Here is a 26,912-nt window from a genome sequence, read left to right on the forward strand (position 1 = left end):
CAGTAAAGGGTGGGCCAACTCAATTTTGAACCCTACAAACAAAGACTGGGATGCCATTAAAGTTCATGTGTGTGTAAAGGCAGGCGTCCCAATACTCTTGGTGATATATTGTATATATTTAAAAAAAAATGTATTCCTAAGTTAAAATGACAGATAAGACCAATCCAATTTAAAAAAGAGTTCTTATATATATGACAAATATATAGTATCTGGCATCTAGAATGTACACCCCTCACAAAGAACTCGCCTTGTCAGGATACATACTCATATACAGTAAGTCTAAAAGAATAAATACAGTATAACAAATTAACACATTGTCAATTGTATCCTGAAAATGACATAATATATTTTTTTTCTTTATTTGAATATATTATGTATTTTTTTGTGTATTTTCAGGATACATTTGACAATATGTTTATTTTCCAATCTTCTTGGTTTTTGTGTAACGTACAAAATTGATAACCCATATATGTTCAGATATCACTGTTATTGTATCATACAAAAAAAAAAATGACAGGAAAAACATGTCCAGATAAGAAACAAACAGAGCCAAAATACATGGCAATATGACCATTAGTGAGGTATACCCCATCATAATGTAAGAGTATCAGTAGTATCCAAGAGACATACATGGCCAGGTAGGTTACATCATATTTCACAAGCAAAAGTGTTTTCTCAGTAGAGTAAAGCTGTACCAGAGATATTATAGGAAGACGGGCATTATATAATGTACATACTGTAGATGTTACTTTGCTATCCAGCTAGATATATTCAGGATTTACAAAATCTGGACAACACAATAGATAAAGTAGGTAGAAAAGAGTAGGAGAAAAAGGTTAGGGAAAGGTATAAAAGCCCAGAGCAGTCAGAGTAACTCCACCTCCAGCCTCAGTCATCCAACAGGAAACGCTGTATCCAAGGTCGCAACGTCGCAAATTTAGATTGATTATTATGGAGGGTACAGGTCTTTGTCTTTATTCATGATCCAATTCAATTTTTTTTTTACATAGTCAGACGTCACTGTTGACTGGTTCCAACAATGTGCAACGCCTTTCTAGTAGCCAGAATTATATAGGTAATCAAATGTGAGGTATATTAGAATGGCCCCTTTCAGTTTTTGAAAGCGAGTGATCTCTGGAGTTCACCCCTGTAACTGAGCAAATAAAAGTAAACGCACTTATCCAGAACCTAGTCTCCTTGAGACATCACCACCAGATATTGTACTTTTCCTGGCTGCAGTGTCTGAAGCATTGGGAAGAGTCCCAAACGTTCATCCTGGCAATCCTGGAATAGGCCATATACCATTTCAATGGTGTATTGTCATTAGATTTGACCAAGGCTGTATTAGTTCCTCTGCCAGTACCTTCTTCCTGGCACTTGCAGTCCAACAATGTACTTTACTTGATAGGGGCTGGCTTAATGGGCCCCTGTAGCCAATAATCGTGTTTCCCTGGGCAAGCCTAAAAATGGCCAGCAGCCAATCAAAATCCTTCTGGCTGGTTGCTAGGGGTAGGTCCTGCCCCTTGCTTGCACTAAGAGCCAGTCAATGCTCAGTCTTTCCGCTTCGTCTCTGCAGCTGCCACTCAAGCAGGGAGAAAAAATGTCCTTGCTGCTGTTGATTCTCAGCACTGCTGGGCAAGATGTAAAGAGCCCAGCCCAGTTTTAAAAATGTGTGAGCAAGTCTCTGCTCAGCAGCATTTAAGTTGTGTGAGGCCTACTGCACAATGTATGACCAAGACCTCAAACCTATACCTAAAGACTCCACCATGATCTTCAACTATGTAATTAAAAGATTTCATTGATGGACATAGGAATTTAGTAAATCTTGGACATTTGGGTATACTGTCACCTATAGCAAACAAAAATGTTAAGCCACTCCTTGTATAACCCCACCTCAAACCATCATGCCTCATTTTTTGCTAGTGTCCTAAGGGTTTAGTTGCCTTTTTTCTTTGGTAACTTTAATGAAGACTTCAAAAACACTGCTTGAGCTAGTCTCCCCACTAGACAGCTATCCAGATAGCTTATCCCCACCAATCCAGTAGCTTTGAAAAGTCATACTTGGACCCTGCTGGGCTAGAGATTTGTGGGGCTAGCCTGGAATGTGACCTTCAGGCACTGGGCTCTGCATTGTGGTGTTTTGCAGCCCTCTGTGTACTGAAGCACTAGGAGCTACCTTACAGTTGGTTCAGTTGGGAGCCATTTTAAAATGTTTGCTACCACCATCTTACAGTGGTATTGGTTAAGGCTGAGGGGACTAAGTGCTGATATTATTTGCCAGGTGGAGTGTTGCTGCTGTTCCTGTTTCTAAGCATTTCATGGATCAACAGAACTCTGGTCCCATTCCACTTCTCATTTACTGTGACCTGGTTGTGTATGACTGCCTACAACCCTCTTAAGCATCAGCTTTACTTTTGTGAATAGCCAAGGCCTTGCCTCATTTTGAGCATAGTTGTTTTCTTTTACGGTGTGTGCAACATGTCTTTAAAAAGCACACCGAGGGCAGCCCTGTTGCAATGGGTGACCTTAGCATATACTCCTCCAATCTTGCAAGGGGCAATTTATCAGTATCCCCAGAAGAGAGAGATGTCTGTAACCCAGACCCTGGGGCTCCCATTGCTATAGGATCATCCTCATTTGAGTCTCATTTGTCTGTTCAGTGGGAGGCAGGGACCTACTTCCCATATGTCCACAAGACCTATTGTTTTTTTAATGATTTGTGCACAATTACTAGAGAAATCTGATCACAGAGGCATGCTCTGGTGCCACCCACAACAGAAGCTTATTTTTACCTTACTGGACCGCCACTGTGCCAGAAGCTCCTTATCAGCATGTCTGTTTCAAAGTCCTCACTGTCTATTCTTGACAGAGCTACAGTAGCTCTTCTATTGAATCAGACTAAGCAGGCCAGCCATTGCTCCCCATGTACATCAGTGAGCCCTGGCTGCTCATGATCCTGTCACTGTTTCACCAGTTTTGCTTCCATGGACCTCTATTGGTATGTCCTGATCACTACAGACCAGGAACATCCCATGCTAGCTACTCTTACCTAGTCCTCTAGCCATTACAATTTGGCCTGTGTCAAAGTTACTCAAATCCTTATGCTTGCCATTTTTTTCTGCTTCCAGTGCATCAACTTCAGGGACAACATGTTCACTTGCCTGCTGATATATCCCACCCACTTTCAAGTGCCATTGTAACAAAATATTCAATATTATCCACTTTACCTGTCTTTGTTCATAATGTTATGGCTAATTGGTGTATGATAACAGTCTGCCTCCTACTCAGGTTACAATTTTGGAGGCCAGAAAACAACTACCTCATCTGCTCAGCTCTCTGCATAAATGTACATTCTCATTTTTACGAGAAGGAGGCTGTTTGTTTATCCAGCTTGGTCCTTTGACAGTTTACTTCCTTGCAGTTTGGTAGTTCTGGCTTTCCTGTGTAACTTCCGCTTTAGACCCTTGAATCAAATGATTATATCCCTTGCGGTGTTTGAATCTCATTATCACAATCCCTCACCTGAGAGATCATGCGGCCTGTAAGATTGACAGGGATCAGTCCCTGCTGGTACTTTACTTTGTAAGAACTTTACTGTTCAGTGTCCCTACAGTTGCTTCGGACCCTACCCACAGCATTGACCCTACTACCTTTACCTGACATTCCAATTGTGGAACACTCGGCAGACCTTCACTAAAGAGAGTCAGTTTCCTAGTTGCTGGTACTTCATGCCAAACCAAGGGTCCTATAACATCAATTCATTGTGAATTTTTTTCTCTTACCTTTCAGGTGTTTGTAGGATTGTTCGGGAACTTTATTAATATTTTCTTTCTTCTTGTGCTTTCTCTCCATCCATTTACAATTTCTACAGCTAAGCAGGATATACACAGTTTTTTGTTTTGTTTTGTTTTTTTCCAGCAGGATTAACAAAAATAATACCTGACAGATTCCCACATCCACACAAATGACGTGGATGCGGGAATCTCCCAGAGCATGCTATTGTATTTTTACAACAGGTACTCAGATAAGCGCTGCAGCCATTGACTTCCTGCACTGATTGATTGCTGGCTCTCCAGCAAGACTGTTCGACAGAAGGTGGTTGTTAGAACGGCTTCAGTTGAACAGAGATCAGCACTCACATAAGGAAATTTTGGTATGTGTATTGTATACCCAGCTCTAGATTTTGGACAAATACCAAGCTTGTCCTTCAGGCCAAGAAGTCCCCCTAACTATTGCTAGATTCTTGCCTTACCGTCATCCTATAAGGATTCTCTGAATTACCTACTCCTTGGGTCTGGTTTAATGGAACAGTTTCCTATACTAATTGGGGATTCCTCTGTTGGTTGGTTATTTTAATCTGTCCTCTGTTGGATCTCACGTGGAGGTCACTAGATTTTTAGTGCTGAAAATGTTGAGACCCCCCTTGTATCTGCCCTTGCTCTATTCCCTACACTGGACAGTTTGGTATGTCTTTTATGACCACACAGGTGTTTCTTCCTGGAGGCAAAGTATTGACTTCTGAATCCCAGCATGGGATGCTCCCCCCTTTTAAGAGGGGGTGTTCTGTAGATTAGTGTGCCTCTAAGTATCTGTTACTAAGAGATGTACCTCCCTGGATGGTCAGCAAACAGTACACACTGTTACCTTGCTGCAGAATCCCCCTAAGTGGGATACTAAAAGTATGGAGGTCTTTGTGAAACCTAGCTAGTAGAAGATAGATCCTCTTCTGTGAATAAACTGTAGTATTCTGAGGAAGTCTTCTTATTTTCCACCCTCTTCCTTTTCTCTATCAAGCTGTTATTTCTACCCCTAGCTCCTCAGCAGAGGATTCGGCCCTCTACAGGGACAATTTTTATGATTCCTAGAATTATATATTTCAGAATTGATTAGGCAGGTTTACAGTGTGTATATTACACCCCTGAAACATATATAGGTGTGATTCAGATAGACGACTCCTCATCTGATGTCCTTTTATGCTAGTCTGTGTACCCCTTTTTTTTTATATACCATATTTTTTTCTCCATTAGATACACCTGCCCATAAGACGCACCTATTTTTTAGAGGAGGAAAACAAGAAAAAAAATATTCTGAGGAGGTTACTACACATTACCACTCACCATTCGGTTGCTAGAGGTTACTACACATTACTGCTCGCTGATTGGTTGCTAGAGTTATCCGGCGAGAGGGCTCTTACATGCATGTATGTCTTCTTAAGAGATTACTTGTCTATCGAGTAACATCTTTCTTATTATGGACTTTCCTTACCCTAAAGTGAAGAGTTTACGTGTTCTACTTAAGACTCCAGGTGTAGACTGGTTAGTCTTTACTCTGGACATACTTTGTTTATATAAGCTTCCTTTCCCAAAAGTCAAGATTAGATATGCTGGGCTTAAGCCTTTACCTCAGTAAATATTCCTTGTTGTTGACCACCTTAAGCCAGGTACACACTACAGTTTTGGTTCCTGTTATTTCCGGTCTGAGACACTGTACTAAACATGCAAGGTTAGTCCATCGATCTCCCCCGCTGAGCTGTTGTATCCTGACAGGGGGACGGCCTCCACCAGAACACTCCAATCAGCGCTCTCTGCCATTGGCTGAGAACGCTAATCGGGAGTCGGATGGCTTTTGTCGGCAGACTGACATACGGACAGAATGTCGACCATTTTTTTTTTTTAAACTGCAAATGTCTGCTGACATTCTGCCCGTGTATACCCTTTTTTTATTTGTTGTTCAAAGTTTTCTTCTGTTCAGGTAGTTTGCTATTTCACCTGTTTTGTTTATGGTGGATAATTGGTTATCCTCCACATTGATAATTGAGAACCATTATTTTAGAGTACCAGTTTCCCCTTACTGGCGATATCTGTACTGGTCTGGAACACTAGGTTGATTCTCATTGCCCACCCCATGGGTTGTAGAAATTTTCATATTTGGTTGACCAAATTCTTTCAGGTATCCATCCCTTCCGATACACTTTGTAATATTATTTTCTTATCTATTGAATCTCTCAATAGCTAATTCCCACCACTCAGTTACACCCCATTCACATTTGTGGGACTTGTCATGCGACTTTGGACATCAAAGTCGCATGACAAGTTATACCCCATATTTTCCAATGATAACCATTCGTATATGCGCATCTTTGAAAAGTAGTTCATGCACTACATTGGTTAGACTTTCATGCAACTTGAGGGCCATAGATTTCAATGTTCACCCTCAAAAGTCATATCTGATTGTTTTACGTGCAACAGTGGGTCTGACTTTGCAGAGGGACAACAAGCCACACCCAAGTCATACCCATCCAAAGTTGCACTCCAAAGTCACACGACTTTGGAGCCCTACCAGTGTGAATGGTGCCTGTAACGGATCCCTGACGCACTCCGCTTGAGTGATTTCTGTCAGTACACAGCTTCTTCCAATCTGGACCTTTAGGTATCAGATTTTTACAGCCGAATATTATAACCAAGATCCAGACAAGACTAGCTTAGTTACATAGCTTTAACATGGACTGTTTATTTTGAGAGCTCACACAAATATATACACCAGAATGACAATACAAACTGTAACCAGAAACCTAATAAACATGAACTAATTAACTAATCATTTAGACAGCCTAGGTGACTGCGAGGCATGACCTTCCAGGATAGACTTGCCGTTTTTTAGTTCAGAAGACACAATCAACATTATCATAAATATAAACACGGCAAACCTTCTCACAATAGCAGAAGCTAATTACAATTAACAATACAAACAGTGATCTCACCCCTCCTCAGCCTAGTAGGCAACAATTTATAGTAGGAGTAGACTACCCAGTTCTAGAGGCCTGTGATCAGCTCTTTAAATATAAATATATATATATATATAATATATAGAGATATTGTGGATAAATAATGCTGTTATATTTAAGTAACCACCTTCTCATTGTCCATCAAATAGCTGTCCATAATTTTTCTCATTCACTCTGTGCCCCTAATGGACACAGGGTGACTTAAACATAGGAGGTGCATGGGGAGCTGAAACAAAGGTTTCCCAACCTCTCCAAGGGATTCTGGGTTCCATGGGCCCTCCCGTCACAGTGCCTTAGACTGATTTTAGATATCTCAAATGTCCAAGAACTGCTAAATTCCTGTATAACAACAAAAAGGTCTCCTGCAGTCATGGTTTATGCAATGGTTTTTGTAGTTATATATATATATAATGCTTTCTCTCAAAGTTGAAGTAATAAGTTGGAAGCAGGGTTATACAGGGGCTAGCTTAATGGTTTTTGTTTGCCAGTGTCTCAACCTCTTGTAGGTGACAGTATAGCCTGAATGTCCAAAAAATACAAAATTCCTGTGTCTCTCAATGGCCTTCAAGAAAAATATTTTGATAAGTACAAAAATCTATTTTTTTTTCTGATCTCATTAGTTAAGGTTCTCACACCTAAGCTATTCATTGACTTTAGATAATTTCCATTATTTTCCAGTCACAGATTGATGTAGAGGATTATCTCTCAGTGTTTTGTGCAGATAATCCTTGACTTACCTGTTTCATAGGAGAACATAAGTATCCCAAGTTACTTTTCCTGGATGGTTGCACTAAGGTGACAGCTCAGTGCACAAACATGTCAGATGTATGCCACTATCATTCTGCAGATTGGATGTGAAGCACCCTTCAATTCCAGCCTATTTCTCATATAAGTGTAATTTTTACTATTAGGAGTACACAATCTACCCAGAGCTCAAGCTTCTTTGAGATGATCTTTTTTTATGTGTACAAGACTTCCGTGGGTTGTTGCTTTTCTACAGATGAGTATGAAGGCAGCAAGGTAGAAACCATACATACTCTACTGAATCCACAGACTGCACAGTCAAATACCAGCCCATTCAGTTTCTCATTTACACAATTAACAGATATTAATGACAATGGACACATCACATAACCTTGGCTGTATGGATTCAATACTTTCTTATCTATAGGATTTAACCTGGAATAAATGTAAATATCAGAGTTTCTGACCTTGGATTTTTTTCTGCATGCTTGTTTCAAGCTAGTGATGTGGAAAGTACTGAACTCAGACACAGCCAGGCAGCAAGCATTTTGAGAAAGATGCCAAACTGCATATTTTTCTTGATGCATGTTTTGTGTAAAGCCTATTGATCGTTTGGTGTTCTGTTTCCTAATTCAGAATATTTCTTGATTTAGTGAAGTTATTCTCAGGCTACATCTTTTACTTTTTTGAGGCTATGCCACCTTAAGACACAGACCTTATGTTAAGACATACTAAACTATATAAACTTTAGATGACTTTTTTTGGTCTCTTTACAACCTCTTAAGGCTGCATGCAGGACTTGATATTTCGCCTACATAATCTATAGTCTGTAGTCTATATTCTGGCAATATTACCAATGGTAGTTACAATTACAGTGTAGAAGGTCACTCGTCATAGCCAAAAGTAGTACAAAAGGCTTATTCATTTTCGGCATCCAGAGAGACCCAGAAAAGGTAAATCAACATAAAAGCAGTCCATCATGAGGTATATATCTATATAATTATTTAAAGAAACCAACAAAGAAGGATCTAAAGATTCTAAGGATATTTTTTTGAATAAATATTTAGATGATTATGGTTGACCCAGGCAGAAACATTTTCTGGCATTAATAAAACTGGAACTGTTTCCTTGTATAATTCACAAAACCACTCTATCACTTCCCTTACCAGCTATGACAGGCCTGGCAGTACTCTTATACTAAAGGCCCACTGTGGAACTTTTAGGATCCACTGTGCCTACATATTTATGTGCAGGCAGATAAAATGCTACTCCCTGTGGGTTATAGCATAAAACTGAGTTTCTGTTTTCAATGATTTAATTAAAAAACAAATATTAAATGTATCCCTTTTCTTCGCCTTGTTAATCAAATTATCCAAACTGAAGCTGTCAGGACTTTCAAACCACATTTGTACTGACATGGGTCTCCTTTTGCTGTTTAAACCTAATTAGAGGTACATTTAGAGAATCAGGGGAAAACTTACCTTTCCTCCCTGGCCAGAAAAGAGCAGCATATTAAGATCATATGAATGAGAATGGGAATTACTGCAACATGGCTTTGATATTTTGAGAGAGGTGTCTCTTTTTTTGTAGATTCATCTAGATTTCCAATCATGGGGATGGCAAGTTATATGCCTGGTGTGCTTAGCTGGTAACTGAGTGTAGAGCCATCTTTTAAATTTAATGTAAATATTATTTGTGTTTCATGTCACCATATTATGTTTACTGTTTTCAGTATTTTCTTTTTTTTTTGCTTCTTTTTCAGGCAGTGACAAGCTGTACCACCAGTGGCTGTCAACAGTAAAGGTAAAATTGCTACGTTTTGTTCAGTACTATCCTATTTGTATATTCTGCATCTCTATTTTATATACTGTATACCCTGATCATATGACCACTGACAGGTTAAGTGAATAACATTGATTATCTTGTTACAGTTGCATCTGAAAGTCGGTAGGAAATATTAGGCAGCAAGTAAACATGTTGTCCATGAAGTTAATAGGTTTAAAGCAGAAAAAATGGGCACTGCAATTTGTTGTGTATGGGGCTGCATAGACACAGACCAGTCAGGTTGCCCAAGCTGGCCAGTGTCCACAGCCAAAAGTGCCTTCAGTGGGCATGTTAGCATCAGAACTGGACCACCGAGCAATGGAAGAAGGTGGTCTGCTCAGATTAATCACCATTTTTTTTTTTTTTTACATCACATGGTTGGCCAGGTGCTTGTGTATCGTTTACCTGGGGTAGAGATGGCACCAGTATGCAGTATGGGAAGAAGGCAAGCCGGCAGAGGCAGTATAATGCTATGAACATCGTTCTGATGGGTAACCTTGGGTTCTGCCATTCGTGTGGATGTTACTTGATACATACCATCTATCTAAACATTGTTGCTGACCAAGTACATTCCTTCATGGAAACGGTATTCCCTGATAGCAGTAGCCTCTTTCAAGAGGATAATGCTTCTTGCCATACTGCAAAACTGATTCAAGAATGGTTTGAGGAACATAACAACATGTTTGAGGTGTTGACTTGTGGCCTCTAAGTTCTCCAGAGCTCAATCCAATTGAGTATCTGTGGGATGTGCTGGAAAAACATGTCTGATCCATGGATACACCACCTTGCAACTTACTTAAAAAATCTGCTAATGATGACTTGGTGCCAGATACCACAGCATATCTTCAAATGTCTAGTGGCGTCCATGCCTTAAACAAGTCAGGGCTGTTTTGGCGGCAAAAGGAGGACCTGCTGTAGGTGAGCACACTTTCAGGCACAAATATTAGTCCAGTAATGTAGTGACAAACAATGCAGTGTTTATTGATGCTGTTTACAAGTCCATTTACAGGTGCTGTACAGTGTTTCACAAAATAAACAAGGTAAAAACTCAAAAAAAAAAAAATCCTAACACCAGGTACACACTATTACCACAGAGTAGAATGACAAAAATCTGTTCGCTCCGGTCAGAGCCTCTGTACTAACCATGCGAGGTTAGTTCAGCGATCTCCCCCACTGAGCTGTTGTGTTCTGACAGGGGGACGCCCCCCACCCCCTAATACTTACCGAAACCCCATCTCTGTCCAGCGATGTCCACTAGTCCCTCAGTCATCTGGGACTCTCCCTCCTTATTGGCTGAGACACATCAACAGCGCCATTGGCTGTCTTGGCTGTCGATTAAAGTCAGTTAGCCAATCAGGAGAGAGAGGGGGCAGGGCCCAACGGCAGCTCCATGTCTGAATGGACACAAGGAGCTGCAGCTCATCTTGGGTGCCCCTAAAGCAAGTTGCTTGCTGTGGGAGCACTCGACAGGAGGGTGGGGCCATGAGAGCCGATGAGAAGGATCCAGGTAGCCCTGTGCAAAACCACTACACAGGCCAGGTAAGTATAATATGTTTGTTCTTTTTTTTTTTAAAAAAGGAAATGAGACTTGATGGTAAATGCACCAACTAGAAACAAAACATTACTAGACCTACTGATTACCAACAATACAGACCTGATCACGGATGTGGAAATACTGGGCAATTTAGGAAACAGCGATCACAGGTCAATTTGTTTTTGTATAAATCACACAAATAGGAAACATAAGGGGAATACAAAGACACTGAATTTCAAAACAGCCAACTTACTAAACTATGATTCTTGCTAGAAGATAATAATTGGTATAAAATCTTAGGAACAAATAACACGGAGGAAAAATGAGTATGCTTTAAAAGCATATTAAATAAGGGCATTAGCCAGTGCATCCCAATGGGAAATACATTTAAAAGAGCTAATAAAAGTCCTGGGTGGCTTAACTCCAACGTAAAAATGCATATAAAAGCAAAGGAGAAGGCCTTTAAAAAATACAAGGCTGAGGGATCATCATCAGCATTCCAACTTTACAAATAATGCAACAAGAAATGTAAGGGTGCAATCAGGGCGGCTAAGATAGAACATGTAAGGCACGTAGCAGAGAAGAGTAAAAAAGAATCCCAAAAAATGATTTAGGTACATAAATATTAAGAAAGGGAGGTCAGATCATATTGGTCCCATAAAGAACGATGAAGGGAATCTGGTTACTAAGGATGGAGAGATGGCAAAGGTATTGAATTTATTCTTCTCCTCAGTCTTCACGAGGGAATCAGGGGGCTTCAGTAACCAAAACTGCTATGTTTATCCTCTTGGCATGTCACAGGAAGCACCCTCATTGCTAACAGAGGATAGAATTAGAAATAGACTTGAAAAACTTAACATTATTAAGTCACCGGGACCAGGTGGCTTGCACCCGAGGGTCCTTAAGGAACTCAGTCAAGTAATTGCCAGACCATTGTTCCTAATTTTTATGAACAGTCTACTGACTGGAATGGTACCAGCTGATTAGAGAAAAGCCAATGTAGCACCAATATTTAAAAAGGGCCAAGATGCATCCCTGGGATTTACAGACCAGTTAGCCTAACATCATTTGTATGCAAGCTCTTGGAGGGGATGATAAGGGACTATATACAAGATTTTAGTATTTTATGACAACGGTATCATTAGCAGTATTCTGCATGGATTCATGAAGAATTGTTCTTGCCAAACCAATCTATTAACCTTCTATGAGGAGGTGAGTTGCCATCTAGATAAAGGGAGGTCTGTAGACGTGGTGTATCTGGATTTTGCAAAAGCATTTGATATAGTTACCCCATAAACATTTGCTGTTCAAATTGAGGTCCGTTGGCATGGACCATAGGGTGAGTACATGCATTGAAAACTGGCTACAGGGGCAAGTTCAGAGGGTGGTGATAAATGGAGAGTACTCGGAATGGTCCGGGTGCAAAGTGGGGTCACCCAGGGTTCTGTCCTGGAACTAATCCTATTTAATTTATTCATAAATGACCTGGAGGATGGGATAAACAGCTCAATCTCTGTATTTGCAGATGATACTAAGCTAAGCATAGAGGAAGTCATACTATAGAGGAAGTCACTAAACTTTTTTCTAATGCCCACCTAACCTCCTGCCCCCTGGACCCTGTTCCTTCTCAAATACTACAGTCAACATCTGACTCAATCCTACACTCCTTAACTCATATCTTCAACCTCTCACTCTCTACTAGCATCTTCCCCAACCCACTAAAATATGCGCTAGTCACTCCCATACCAAAAAAGGCCTCAGACCCCACCAATCTTAACAACCTAAGACCCATCTCTTTACTCCCTTTTGCCTCCAGACTCCTTGAACGTTTAGTCTACAACCGACTGAGCGACCACCTCATTGAGAATAACCTTCTCGATCCCCTTCAGTCTGGATTTTGCCCACAGCACTCCACAGAAACTGCCCTCCTAAAACTCACAAACGACTTACTAACATTACTAACATTATTCCGTTCTCTTACTCTTTGACCTTTCCGCTGCCTTTGATACAGTTGACCACCTCCCTCCTCCTCAAAAAACTCAATTTGCTTGGTCTCCTTGGCTGCACTCTCCGTTGGTTCAAATCTTACCTATCTCATCGCACCTTCAGTGCCACGACTCCACTCCCTCTTCACCAACTCCTCTTAGCGTTGGGGTCCCCCAAGGTTCTGTCCTTGGACCTCTACTATTCTCGATCTACACGTCCTCCCTGGGTCAGCTGATAGCCTCCCATGGCTTTCACTACCATTTATATGCTGATGACACCCAAATCTATCTCTCTGCCCCTCAGCTCACCCCATTAATCCCCTCACACATCACTGATTTACTAACAGACATATCAGCCTGGATGTCAAACCACTTCCTCAAACTAAATCTATTACTGAGCTCTTAATATTTCCTCCCCCACGTGCCCCTTCCCCTGACTTCTCTGTCAAGATCAATGGCACATCTATCAGTCCGTCCCCACATGCCAGGGTGCTAGGGGTAACCTTAGACTCTGAACTGTCCTTTCAGGCCCACATACAATCCCTGTCCAAATCATGCCGCCTTAGCCTCCGAAACATTTCCAGAATATGCCCCTTTTTAACTAATGACACCACCAAGCTTCTAATTCACTCCCTGGTTATCTCTCGCCTCGACTACTGCAACTCCCTCCTCATTGGTTTACTTTTACATAGACTATCCCCCCTTCAGTCCATAATGAATGCCGCTGCAAGACTCATCCATCTTACCAACCATTCAGTGTCCTCCACCCCTCTCTGCCAATCCCTCCACTAGCTTCCACTCACCCAACAAATAAAATTCAAAGTACTAACAATAATTTACAAAGATATCCATAACTTTTTGGCTTTAATTCTAAGTGGTATGTGTGGAGAAAACCAGGCACTGCTCATCACCTGTCCAATACAGTCCCAACAGTGAAGCATGGTGGTGGCAGCATTATGCTGTGGGGGTGTTTTTCAGCTGCAGGGACAGGATGACTGGTTGCAATTGAGGGAAAGATGAATATGGCCAAGTACAGGGATATGCTGGACGAAAACCTTCTCCAGAGTGCTCAGGACCTGAGACTGGGCCGAAGGTTAACCTTCCAACAAGACAATGACCCTAAGCACACAGCTAAAATAACAAAGGAGTGGCTTCACAACAACTCCGTGACTGTTCTTGAATGGCCCAGCCAGAGCCCTGACTTAAACCCAATTGAGCATCTCTGGAGAGACCTAAAAATGGCTGTCCACCAACGTTTACCATCCAACCTGACAGAACTGGAGAGGATCTGCAAGGAGGAATAGCAGAGGATCCCCAAATCCAGGTGTGAAAAACTTGTTGCATCTTTCCCAAAAAGACTCATGGCTGTATTAGATCAAAATCGTGATTCTACTAAATACTGAGCAAAGGGTCTGAATACTTAGGACCATGTGATATTTCAGTTTTTCTTTTTAATAAATCTTCAAAAATGTCAACAATTCTGTGTTTTTCTGTCAATATGGGGTGCTGTGTGTACATTAATGAGGAAAAAAATGAACTCGATGATTTTAGCAAATGGCTGCAATATAACAAAGAGAGAAAAATTTAAGGGGGTCTGAATACTTTCCATCCCCACTGTATGTATTTATATATATATATATATATATATATATATATATATATATATATATATATGATGGAAGAGTCTGTCTCACGTCTCATCATTATTTTTTGCAGAAAGGAAGTGGAGCCTTTATTAACACAATGAAGACCAGAGCTAATCCAGCTATGAAAACAGTCTACAAGTTTGTAAGTATCTCTATTTCAGTATAGGCAATATTTGCATGGATACAAGGTCAGCAGTATTAAAAGGCAGATGAAGTACTGCCGAGCAGCATTATTAATCTCTTGATTGGACACTGTTGATTCCATTGATCCCATTAATAATTTAGCATACGCAAAGGTCTCTGCTGAAAAAAAAAAGCATCACATGTTGGTTCAAAATAAAGAGCTTGTAAATTCTTATTAATGCTTGGAAATTAATATGTTAATGAAATAAAAAGAGCTTGATGTTCAGTTTATTGGCGAACAGCATATTTTGTGTAACTTGTGTAATTTGTTTTCAAAATGTTTTACCATTTGAAAGTAGAGTACATGCTCTCTTTTTCATTTAGCCCTTTTAAAAACATACTTTTGAAAGCTAGTTAAAAAATATAGCAACGATTCTCAACCAGGGTGCTGCAAAGAGTCCTCAGGGGTGCAAAGAACTGCCCCATCTAAGGCAGGCAGATACAGGAAACATTCTTCACTGCCGGCTCAAGCCTTTTTTTTTTTTTTTTTTACCTCGCTGCTGTTCTGCTACCTTGTAAACTTTCATGTAACCTCCTCTAAGACTCTATGCTGTGGAGGCTGCCTGCCCACGTCTTGTCAAACAATGATGTAATTGGTTGCTAAGGACAGGTGGGGCGCCCACACAGCTTTGTGGGACCCTGGGTTGCCACCCTTCTGTGTGTTTAGCTGAGGCCACAGTGCATATGTGTAAGAGAAAGATATAGGAAGGATGCTGGTTGGCAGCTGCCTATAATCTCCTGAGAGCTATTGGAAGTATGAAGTTCAGTATTGTGTAAGGCAGAGTTCAGTAATTTTTAACACAGAGTTCAGTAGTTTGTAAGGTAGAGTTCTCTACCTTACAAACTATAGATCTCTGAACTCTGTATTACAAAAACCAAAGAGTAAAGAATAAAAGTCGAACTGTAAAGGCCAAGCAAGGAGTCTTGAGATAAAATATCTAATTATACTTGATCTATAAAAGGAAAGAAAACTTTATAAAAAACATTGATTTATGGTGCTTGACTAATTAACTGTACATGGAACAATAATATTGCTCTTGCTTGATACATCCAATAAAGAGAAATCCTCTTGTGTTAACGCATTTCACCGAAGTTTAAACTTCATCAGGACTCATGAGTATAGTACAGTAACCTTCTAAAAAAAATTTGAATATATAAGATTCACAAAATTTATAAATGTACATTATGTTATAACAACATTACCTCATTTTTTGTGTGGGACATACCTCAGCATTGCATACAGCACATATGGCTCCGAGCGGGTACCAGAGCAATTAGGGAGGGAAAGAGTAAGGTTTCAGCAGGATTCCTCAAAAATAACATGTCATAACAATCAACCATGTTATTGTTTAATGAAACCAATACCAAGCATGTTCTAAAAAAACAGCCAGCTTTCATGCTTTTTTTTTAAAGCCATCTCTGAGCAAATTTAAACCTCCCTCCCAATCCCGATTTTGCTCACCTAAGTCCCTCTCTGGCCCAGCATTCCTGACTGGTCCCCTCTTCATGACATTATCAGTCTTCTGGAGTCCGGGAGGACTTTACTGCTGGACAGCCAAGGGAAAGTGTCCACATCACCCAATAAAGTACCCTCCCAGAAAAAGGACAGAACAGAAGACTCAAAACCTGGCTTGTCACATGACAAAAGAATTAGGTTAGTAAAGATGGTTTTTAGATTTAATATGCCAGTTGATTTGCGTGTCATAACAATAAAGAGTTGCACTCTCCTGGTCCCTGACTCCTTTGTCGAAGGAAAATTCAGGATGGAGAGCAATGGGAGATGATGATCTCCAATTAACTGTGTTTTTTTTTTTTTTTGCTTTTAATTAACTTAGAAGTGTTCAGCTCTGGGAACTGCTGGGTTTATCAGCTAAACCTCTCCATCCAAATCTACATTATCTGGATACAAAGGGGGCATCTGGTTTTGTTAGATTACGGATGTATAATCGATAGTATTTGTCATTTTAAATGGTAATAAAGCACATTTACTTTATTTCCATTGAGCTTTAAAAAACTCAGCTTTATAAATATATGTATTATTTGTTTCATGGTATTTTAAAATTTGAATTCCATGTTTCTGTTATACAGGCTAAAGATCATGCCAGGATGGGAATTAAAGAAGTGAAAAACCGCCTAAAACAGAAGGTATTGCTTCTTTTGCCACATACAAACACGGGACATCCACCATATTTATTTTATTAAGAACTTGTACAATATTTGTTTTAGGAAGATAACTTATTAAAGATACATCTGACTCCATTATTGTGTACACATCCCCCAGTACTAATAGATAGTGTATTAGATATATTTAACTATTAATTTTTCTCTCTTCAACATAGTACACAGGACTTGTACAAACTGAACCATTATGTTATTTATGTTTACATGCTTTTAAAGGTTATTTTTTCACCTTTGCAGAAAAACACTACAGTGTCCTAACACCAGATCCCCCACATATATACATGAATCACGTTGTTTCTAAGCGGAATGCAATGTGTATATCAGTCTGGAAGTCTTTTCTCTCTATGGTTTAAATGAATTGTGAAAAAATACTTAGTATTATAAATACCAAAAACCAAAAAAAGCTGCAGCACCTAAAACACTTGAACACATGATGCAACAAAAAAACTAGTACCCTTTAAGTAACCTGCAAATCAGTGTGCAAAGTAAGAAAATTAGTACATACAAAAAATCACCAAAGTTTATGCATAGCCATAAAAAATGTGTGCAAAACTTCTAATATAGAAATGAAATATTTCATGCATAACCACTAAGAGTGTCCAAAATTTTATATACAACAATGAAAGATATTAAACATTTCAACAATGTCCACAATGTGCAATGAATAAATAAAAACAGTGTCCACAAGAAATTTGTGCAATAAATAAATAATTAAAATTGAAATCAAAGTGTCCACAGTTCATGTACAATGTGCAAAATTGGCCCCCAACTGGAAAAATCTGTGGTGAATGCACCTTTAACAATTAATAAAAATCTGTAGCAGCTAGTAAAATCTACAAAGATGACATGCTGGTATCCAGATGGGAGAATAGTGCAAACACAGCAAACGGCAAAGTACTCCAAATCACCACCAGATTGGGTGACACTCTCCTTACCGAAGATTACGATCCCACACAGAGATCAGCAAGCACTCAAATCACCCTGTGGCAACTCGGACTACCACATCAGTGGCTACAGGGAATACCTGGAGTGTGGCTCACAAGGAGATATAAATAAAATAAGGACAACTCCCATAGTGCAGTATCTGACAGTTGAAAACCATCCCCTTTTATTAAAAATGCACTTAGAGCGATAGAAATGAAAAACAATATAAAATCCTAGTCCTGCAAAGCCAGGCCTCCGCGGGTGTAATGGCGTCACGTATCTGGCACCACACAATATGTTTCTCCTACACAGGCACTGTCAGTGTTTCTTGAAATTGTTTCTTTTAGATTTGTAATAAAATAATTTATTAATCTTTACCTGTCTTTGAGATACATTTAAAGTACTGCTCTTTACATGCACTTCACTGTATAGTTTATAATCAAATTTAGGGATGGTGCCCGTAGAAACTATGTATTTCTAAAGTGGTACAAATCCACCCTTTATGTAAATGTGCAGAATTCATTGTTAAGCAAACATTGAATAAGGAATGTTAAAGCTGAGCTTTAGACCTATAGTTTCATTGTTGGTACGGTCAAATAAAGACTCCAGTCCATCAAATTCAACCTGTGTAGGGGTGTGTGTGTGTGTTTGTCTGTACCCCTTCACATATCTCTGTATATTATGTTCAATAGGATGTTCATGTAAACTTTTTTGAAATTAATGACACTTCCCGCTGAAACCACCGATTGTGGAAGGGAGTACCACATCCTTATCATTCTAATGCCTCGTACACACGGTCGGATTTTCCGATGGAAAATGTCCGATCGGAGCGTGTTGTCGGAAATTCCGACCGTGTGTGGGCTCCATCGGACATTTTCCATCGGATTTTCCGACACACAAAGTTTGAGAGCAGGGTATAAAATTTTCCGACAACAAAATCCGATCACGTCAATTCCGACCGTGTGTGGCCTGTTCCAACGCACAAAGTGCCACCAATGCTCAGAAGAAATTCCGACACGGAACAGCTCGGTCTGGTAAACTTAGCGTTCGCAATGGATACAGCACTTTCGTCACGTTGCAATGTTAAAAATGGTTTAATACAGCGCACTCTCTTCTTCTTTATAATGTGAGAAGAATGAAGTAGTTTTGCTGCTCATATTCACACACACTTCTCACAAACTTCTTTCTTTATTATTTAGCGGGATTCCCTTAATATATTTTGATTTGTCACATCTGACATTTTTTTTTTGTTTTTGTTTTTTTTAAAGCCAGTTTTTTTTTGGATTTTATGTTTGTATTTTTTCAAAGGCTGATCTTTGTTTAATTTTATTTTTAGTTTTACTCCATAATATTTTTGTGTGTGTTTTGTGTGTCAAGTTACCACAACACCATTGATATCTTTTATTATTTAATCTCAAGGAGATTGCTTGGTGTTGGTGTCCCTTGTTAATTTCACATTGTATTTTTGAAATGTACCTGAATCCTCACAAACAAACTGTCCTTTTTGAAGTAAAACACACATAGGCAAGTATAATTTAAACCAAAATTCCTTTAAGGGCTCAGAACCAAACAAAGAGGGAGGCAACGCTGGAGAAACAGGAGAAATTAGCGAAGCCTTGGACCCCCAGGGCAGACATCAATTCTTGAACATCAAAATTGGTGGCCTGAGGAGTCCATATGTAAGGAAGTGCAGTCTGGTCCAGAAGTCCCAGAGATCCGGAAAGCAGCAGATGACATCTGTGTCCCCAGGCTGTGGTACCACAAGAGGCTGCATCTTTTGCCAGACCAAACTGGATCCAGTGTCCTCACTTTCTGGTCTTCCTTCCACGCTTCCTTCCTGGCTGTGGCTCTGCTGTTGGAGATGTGGCAGGAGGAGGAGTAGGACCTGGAGGAGGAGGAGGACTAGTAGGATCTGGAGGAGAAGGAGGAGGAGGACCTGGAGGAGGAGGAGGAGGACCATGTGTGAGGTCACAAAGGTGGTTATCAGATGTTAGTTGGGCCCTCAACACCTTATTGAGAGCCTCCAACATTAATGACTCACACATGAGTTGTTGCCCCTCCTCCATCCGCTGCATTTTACAGGCAATGATGGCAGCAAAGTCCTCCTCCACAGTGTGTAGTGCTCCCAGGGCCTCTGTAGCCTTCCAAAAGAGGCCTATGGCAGCCTCCTCTAGGGTACTCCTCCTCCTGCCACTTTCTCTTTGCGGGTGTAGGGGAGGGACCGGCATATCAGCCAGCCTGCTCGGCCCGGCCACCTCCTGGCTGAGACTTCCCTGTGTATGAAAAAGGGACATGGTTTAATGTTTTGCATCATCAACCACAATCATAAATTAGTACTCCAAACTAACATCTAGTTAACATCATTGATTGGACAACCTGAACTATTTAGCGGAATGCTATACCTGGCTCAATCTGGGCTCCTCCACATGTTGCTGCCTGGAAGGCCCAGGTTGGGCGTCAGAAGCCTCAGCTGGAGGGGAAGGAAGCGTGGAAGGAAGACTGGAGAGTGATGACCCGGGTTCAGTCTGACCTGCCAGAAAATGCAGCCTGTCATAGTACCACATCCTGGGGACATAGATGTCATCTGCTGTTCCGGATCTCTGCGAATCCTGGACTTTCTTGCGCTCCCTTACATATGTGCTCCTCAGGCCACCAATTAGGATCTTCAAATATGTGATGTCTGCCGTGGGGATCACCTGCTTCACAATTTCCAACAATTGATCCAGCGCTGCCTTCCTCTTTGTTTGGTTTCTATAATGTGGGTGGTTGATCTCCCACAGACAAGGCAGCTCCTTGAACATGTCAATGAATATTGCCATGAAGTCTGTATCATTCAAGATATCCATTTTCACTGCAAGACACAACACAAGACAAACCCTAATGTCAGCTAAAACTCTCCTAATCTTGTTACAATATAGGCCTCAATCTAGAAGCAGTATAGGCCCAAGTTTTTCTCTTACCTTCGTTATTACGATCGGCGCCTCCAATGCTCCTTCCTTCGCTCACAGATCGTACGTAATACGCACGCGTGTTACGCTTTATACACACTGTGCATGTTTGTAACTCCGCCCGCCCCTGACGTTCTTTCTAGTCTATTCCCCGCCCCTTTTCATTCAGTGCAGTGGGTGAAGAGCACATGGCGGAGTCAGAGCAGGTGCGTGCTAATTATAGCAACGAGGAGGAGGAAAGCCCGTATCCGGAAACGTCCCGATCCAGAAGGAGAAGATTTAAGGCCACAAATATGTCCTTTGGGGAGATGTTGGAGATGGTCGACATCCTGAAGAAGGCCGACTATGACGGAAAGTTGGGGCCTTACCCCAACCCTAATATCAGAAAGGCCAAGATCATTGCGAAAGTGGTCAAGAGTCTGCACCGTAATTTCGGGGTACGTCGATCGAAAGATCAGCTCAGGAAGCGGTGGTCGGACCTGAAATTAAGAGAGCCCGAGCAGTACCGAAAGATCCGGAGAGTGCTGCAAAAAAGTAAGTAGTTCTGCTGTGTTCCTATTTTTTTTGTCTTTATTACGTTTGTGCTGCTCCAAATGCTTTTCTTAAGTGTTGTACAGTTTAAAATGGCAACTTTAATGTTCATGGGCCCATTATTCGTTCGTATCAAACATTTTTCTTTCGGCCTCTAAAACACCATTGTTTAGGCCATATGCATTTTCCAACATTTTTTAGGGCCTACTTGTATGAAAAATATTTGGTTGTGTAGATGGGTTTGTTACTAGAATGAAATGCAAACTAGATTCTGTGTAAGGAGAGGACACTCAGCAGCTGTTTTCACATCTGGTCGCTGGAGCACTAGTGTGGGACACAAGAACACCCTTTTTATTAGGGGGCCCACAAAGGTGCTCCAGTGTATACTATAGGGGTGTCTCCATCTGTGAAGCTTGTACAAGACAGGTAAAGTATTGAAGCTTGACAAAGGACAATAAAAATGATACATCTTGGAACTCTGCCCAAATAGACAATTGTACCCCACTTCCAAGCAATGTTTCATCTTTATATTTCGGCCATCAAATATCGGTGTGCTAATTATACCATTTTTGTTTTACATAGGGGAGAAAAGACTTGGAGGACACCCCTCATCCGAGGAGACCAGAGACCCCCCACCTCTGGAAGAAGGGGAAATACCCCCAACCCAAGCTGAGCAGGAGAAGGAAGAAGATGTGGTGGAAATTGGCACCACCAAGGGTGAGTGTCTGCGACCACAGACTCAGGTAAGAGATGGATGCCGGCAGATTTTTGATACCTGTTTTTGTTTGGTTTCTCTCTTTTTAGTTGATCGTGATGTTGTGGATCGAGATCCTTTCACATCAGAAAGTGCCCAGATCCTGATCGGGGAGATCATGGGGTGTAATTTAGAATTGGAAAACCTCAAGAAAAAAATCAATGATGTTATTCAAAAAAATAATAACATCATTGATGTTTTGGGGCGAATTTAAAACCCCACAAAATCACTTTGTTTTTTTGTGTGCTACAATCTTAAAAAATTTTTAGCGATGTTTCGAAAAGCCAAATTTGGAGGATGCACACAGTGTGCCAACATGTGCTATCTGCCATCACGGGAGAAAGTAGCTGTGAGGAAGGGGTTGCTCCCCCAAAACACGTCCCTTGATCCCCCGTGATGGCAGCTAGCACATGTTGACATTCGTAAATTGGTGTGCATCTTCCAAATTTGGCTTTTCAATGGGTGACTTCACCCCATCTGAACGCAATATCAAACACAGTTCCTAAATACTCATGTCTGATATTGCCTTCAAGTTTTACCATATGTGAACTTTGTAAGTTCAAGATTTTTGTCTTTCTTGTTGGTTTTACACATGCCTGTCTTATCTTAAATGGACATTTCTATATTTGATAATGCTACCCCAAAAATTGTTATACAACAAACATGTTGGTTTGTTTTAAAAAACCTTTTCTAAATGCACATGTGATTGTGCAGGTATTAAAAGGTTTGTTAATCAAGAATGTGTGTGATTATTGTCTCAACGCTACAACACTTTTGTGGTGATGTAATTGCTGTTTTCTGTGAAAATGGGGGTTATTTCCTAAGGGCAAATCCTCTTTGCACTACAAGTGCAGTTTCAGTGCAGTTTAAAGTGCACCTGTAATGCTAAGTGTCTACGCCTTTAGTAAATGACACCCAACGGTGCTTTGTATAAAAGGTTACACAATCACGCCATTTTTAGGACTCCCCACATTGCTGTCAGGTTCAGCTAAAACAAACACAAGCAGTAAATGTCACCAAAGATTAGCTTTTTTTTTTTTATTTGATAAAGGCTTCACAAATTGTCTGGCATATTGATGGCCCCCCTACCCGCAAAGAACTCATGGTATCTTAACCGGACATCACGGGCACTCAGGGAGGGCAAGCCAGGACGGCCACTTTCAAGCGCCGTCAGGGTTGTATCATGTAGAATTCCGGCCTCAGGCCCAACTGAGCCAGCATAGTTGGCAGAATGTTGACGTAAAAAGTTATGTAGAACACAGCACGCCAGGATTATATGATTAAGTTTATACTCCGCCATATGGATGAGTGTCAGAAATAGGCGGAACCAGCTGGCCATGATTCCAAATGTGTTCTCCACCGCTCTTCTGGCTCTGGCCAGCTGGTAATTAAAAACCCTCTGTTCCGGGGTGAGGGTCCTCATCGGGAATGGCCGTAAAAGATGGTCCCCCAGCGCAAATGCTTCATCCGCAACGAAGACGAATGGGAGTCCTTCCACATTGTCCTCTGGAGGTGGCAAGTCCGAGCTGCCATTCTGGAGACGCCTGTAGAACTCCGTCTGGGCGATGACTCCACCATCGGACATCCGCCCATTCTTCCCCACGTCCACATACAAGAAGTCGTAATTAGCCGACACCACCACCAACATCACAATACTATTGAACCCCTTATAGTTGAAATAGTACGACCCCAAGTTGGGTGGTGGGACGATGTGGACATGTTTCCCATCAATTGCCCCTCCGCAGTTAGGAAAGTCCCACCGCTGGGCAAAGTGGGAGGCCACAGTCTGCCATTCCTGTGGCGTGGAAGGAAACTGTTGAGGAAAACAAAAAATAATTAGTATTTTTGCACATAAACATGGCAAGCAGATTAGACACAAACATTCTTGGCCAACCTCCAGATAGCATTTATTAAGGGGCATTTAACAACACCAAAGTATAAGGTACACCTATCATATTCCCCCTCCCCCCCCTCATGGGCCATTTCTAACATTATAGGGGGGGATCTTGGACAGGTAACCCTCTCCACTTCATTGAGAGATGAATGCCTAAATACAGGGTATTACTTGGAACAGCCCCTCCTTAGTTACACTATTGGCAGCCCACTGGACAGGTAAGAAGTGTCATAATACAAAGATATAAATACACACTGTACACATTTGAGGACATTTTGACATTCTGCTATTACCTGTCAAGATAATAATAGGATACAAAAACTTGAAACAGTACCATTTGAAAGTATACAGGCATAGTGTGGGATGGGTATAGTGTGTATGGGTTTGGCAAAGTCATCAGATAGATGATTGAGGATAGATAGAGAATTGGGATCAGCTGACTTAGCAGTTGGGGGAGGGAGGGTTAATAAAAATGATTTGGGGACACCACAAAAAAAAATGCCTCTGGCACTCTGCCTGAATTTAAAAGCACAAATCACATTTAAAAACATTTTAGGGGGTGTTTGGGGTAAAGCACTACTATGGAGCTGATAAAATACATTGTTAAGTGACTACATGAGGTGAATATAGGGCAGGAGAGCATGCTGGGGAGGTTATTGAAGGCAAATATGTATGAAGGACTAAAAAAATAATTACAGACAAATCCAGCATGCATGAGAACAAAGGGGACATTCACAGCATATTACAATCATGGTAATTAGGGAATGAGGAAAGTAATACAATATATTATCAAACATTAAATACAATAAAATGTGATAATATAGGATAAAAATCTTACCTTCATATACTCCTTCTGCAGGACCTGGATGATGGCAGAACAGGTCTCTGGGATAATGATTCCCAGAGCCTGGGGGGAGATGCCTGTTGAGAACTTGAGGTCCTGCAGACTTCTCCCTGTCGCCAAGTACCGCAGGGTAGCGACGAGCCTCTGCTCCGGAGTGATGGCTTGCCTCATGCAGGTATCCTGCCTGCTGATATAGGGGATCAGCAAAGCCAGCAGATGGTGAAATACAGGGTCCGTCATCCTGAGAAAGTTCCTGAAATCATCAGGATTATTCTCACGGATCTCACGGAGCAAAGGCATATGAGAGAACTGGTCACGCTGAAGCAACCAATTCTTGGTCCATGAACTCCTCCCCACCCTGTTCATGGACTGGACTGGTGTCAAGGTCAGGAGCCCAACACCAAGCCCCCACACAGCACGAACTCTACGAGGAGTACGTATACGCAACATGGCTAGAAAACGGTCGGCTGCTCAGAACGAGGTAACAGAACGCACTGAAGAACAGCAAGGCCTTTGAAGAGCGACCTGAAAAACAGTATCGAACGAACAAGAACACAATGACTATAAGTCACGTGGAACTTGCTTGCACGCACTGAAGAGCAGATACAAACCCACAAGCACAAACTGAACCGCAGAAAACGATCTGAAAGCCACGAGTCTGAAAAAGCGCAAATCGTCTCTCACCAAACTTTTACTAACACAAGATTAGCAGAAGGAGCCCAAAGGGTGCCGCGCTTGGTTCTGACCTGGCCTTTTCTAGTCTCGTCGTACGTGGTTGACGTCACCGCGTTGTTGGCGATCGGAAATTCCGACAACTTGTGCGACCGTGTGTACGCAAAACAAGTTAGAGCCAACATCCGTCGGAAAAAATCCTAGGATTTTGTTGTCGGAATGTCCGAACAAAGTCCGACCATGTGTACAGGGCATAACAGTAAAGAACCCTCTATGACTTTTAAGGTTAAACCGCTTCTCATCCAACATCGCGTGGTCGTGTGTCTTTTTGCGTGACCTGAGACTGAATAGTTTCATCCTAATGTAAGATATGTGTATATCACTATCATATCCCCTCTTAAGCATCTCTTCTCCAGGGAGAATAAGTTTAATGTTTGTAGTCATTCCTCATAACTGAAAACCTCCAGTTCCCTTATTAGCATGGTACCACGTTAGCTTTTCGCCAATCCGCAGGTACCATTCCAGTCGTTAAGCTTTGCTTAAGGTTTATGAATAGCAGTCTAGCAATGGCTAACTGTAAGCCATCTGGTCCTGCTGATTTGTTCACATTAAGTTTTTCTAGTCTTTTTAGATCACTGGCTTCTGTTAGCCAAAAGGGTACACTCCCTGCTGTGTTGCTAACAATACCATCTTGTATATCATACCCCTCCTTTTCCATAGCAAAAACTGAGGAGAAAAATGTATTTAATACAGTTGCCTTCTCCCTGTCACTTGTAACCAAGATACCTTAAGCATCTTTTTATGGGGCCTGAAAGTTCTGATTTTGCTTTTTTAATATTAATATATTTGTAATATATATTTATAACTTTGCAGATACAAAGTACTTCAGTGATCTAAAAATAAATATATAATTAAATGTATTTTTTTCAATGCATTTACATGGTATGAAATTCTTGATTTAAGCCTTTTATAATTCCCTGTACATGGGATATGTTGCTTGCATGTAACTATTCTGACAATGAACCTGATGATAGGAAAAATGAGCAGACAAGTGACCTCATCAGTCTGCTCCTGCTATTTCATTGTCACATCAGCATTGTGATGGAGTAGAGAAGACGCCACTTTATTTACTTGGTAACAGAGAAATTAGTGTCATTTGTCTGGATGTGTTGTGTGGCAGAGCTGTGTAAATCTCAGAACAGGATTGGCCCGAAATACAAATCCTTTGGAAAGCAAAACAGTATCATTATATGCATTTCCTTTTTGTGTGTAGCTGTTTGCCTAGAGTTCAACAGTAACTGCATATACATAATTGATGTACAGTCAGGTCCATAAATATTGGGACATCAACACAATTCTAATCTTTTTGGCTCTATACACCACCACAATGAATTTGAAATGAAACGAACAAGATGTGCTTTAACTGCAGACTTTCAGCTTTAATTTGAGGGTATTTATATCCAA

At 40.9% G+C, this 26,912-nt stretch overlaps 1 protein-coding gene across 7 annotated transcripts in view; it reads left to right on the forward strand.

Moving 5' to 3' along the window:
- The window catches only part of DENND1A (DENN domain containing 1A), a 1,561,519-nt gene that overhangs the window by 1,254,134 nt on the left and 280,473 nt on the right, over positions 1-26,912 (forward strand). For all 7 annotated transcript variants that reach the window (XM_073600378.1, XM_073600371.1, XM_073600373.1 and 4 more), the window contains 3 exons: positions 9,291-9,331; positions 14,588-14,659; positions 16,789-16,845. In XM_073600378.1, coding sequence (XP_073456479.1) covers positions 9,291-9,331; positions 14,588-14,659; positions 16,789-16,845 — 170 coding nt within the window. The remainder of the gene's footprint in view (positions 1-9,290; positions 9,332-14,587; positions 14,660-16,788; positions 16,846-26,912) is intronic.

This window comes from Aquarana catesbeiana, linkage group LG09 (genome assembly GCF_042186555.1).
Source record: "Aquarana catesbeiana isolate 2022-GZ linkage group LG09, ASM4218655v1, whole genome shotgun sequence".
NCBI classification, from domain to species: Eukaryota; Metazoa; Chordata; class Amphibia; order Anura; family Ranidae; genus Aquarana; species Aquarana catesbeiana.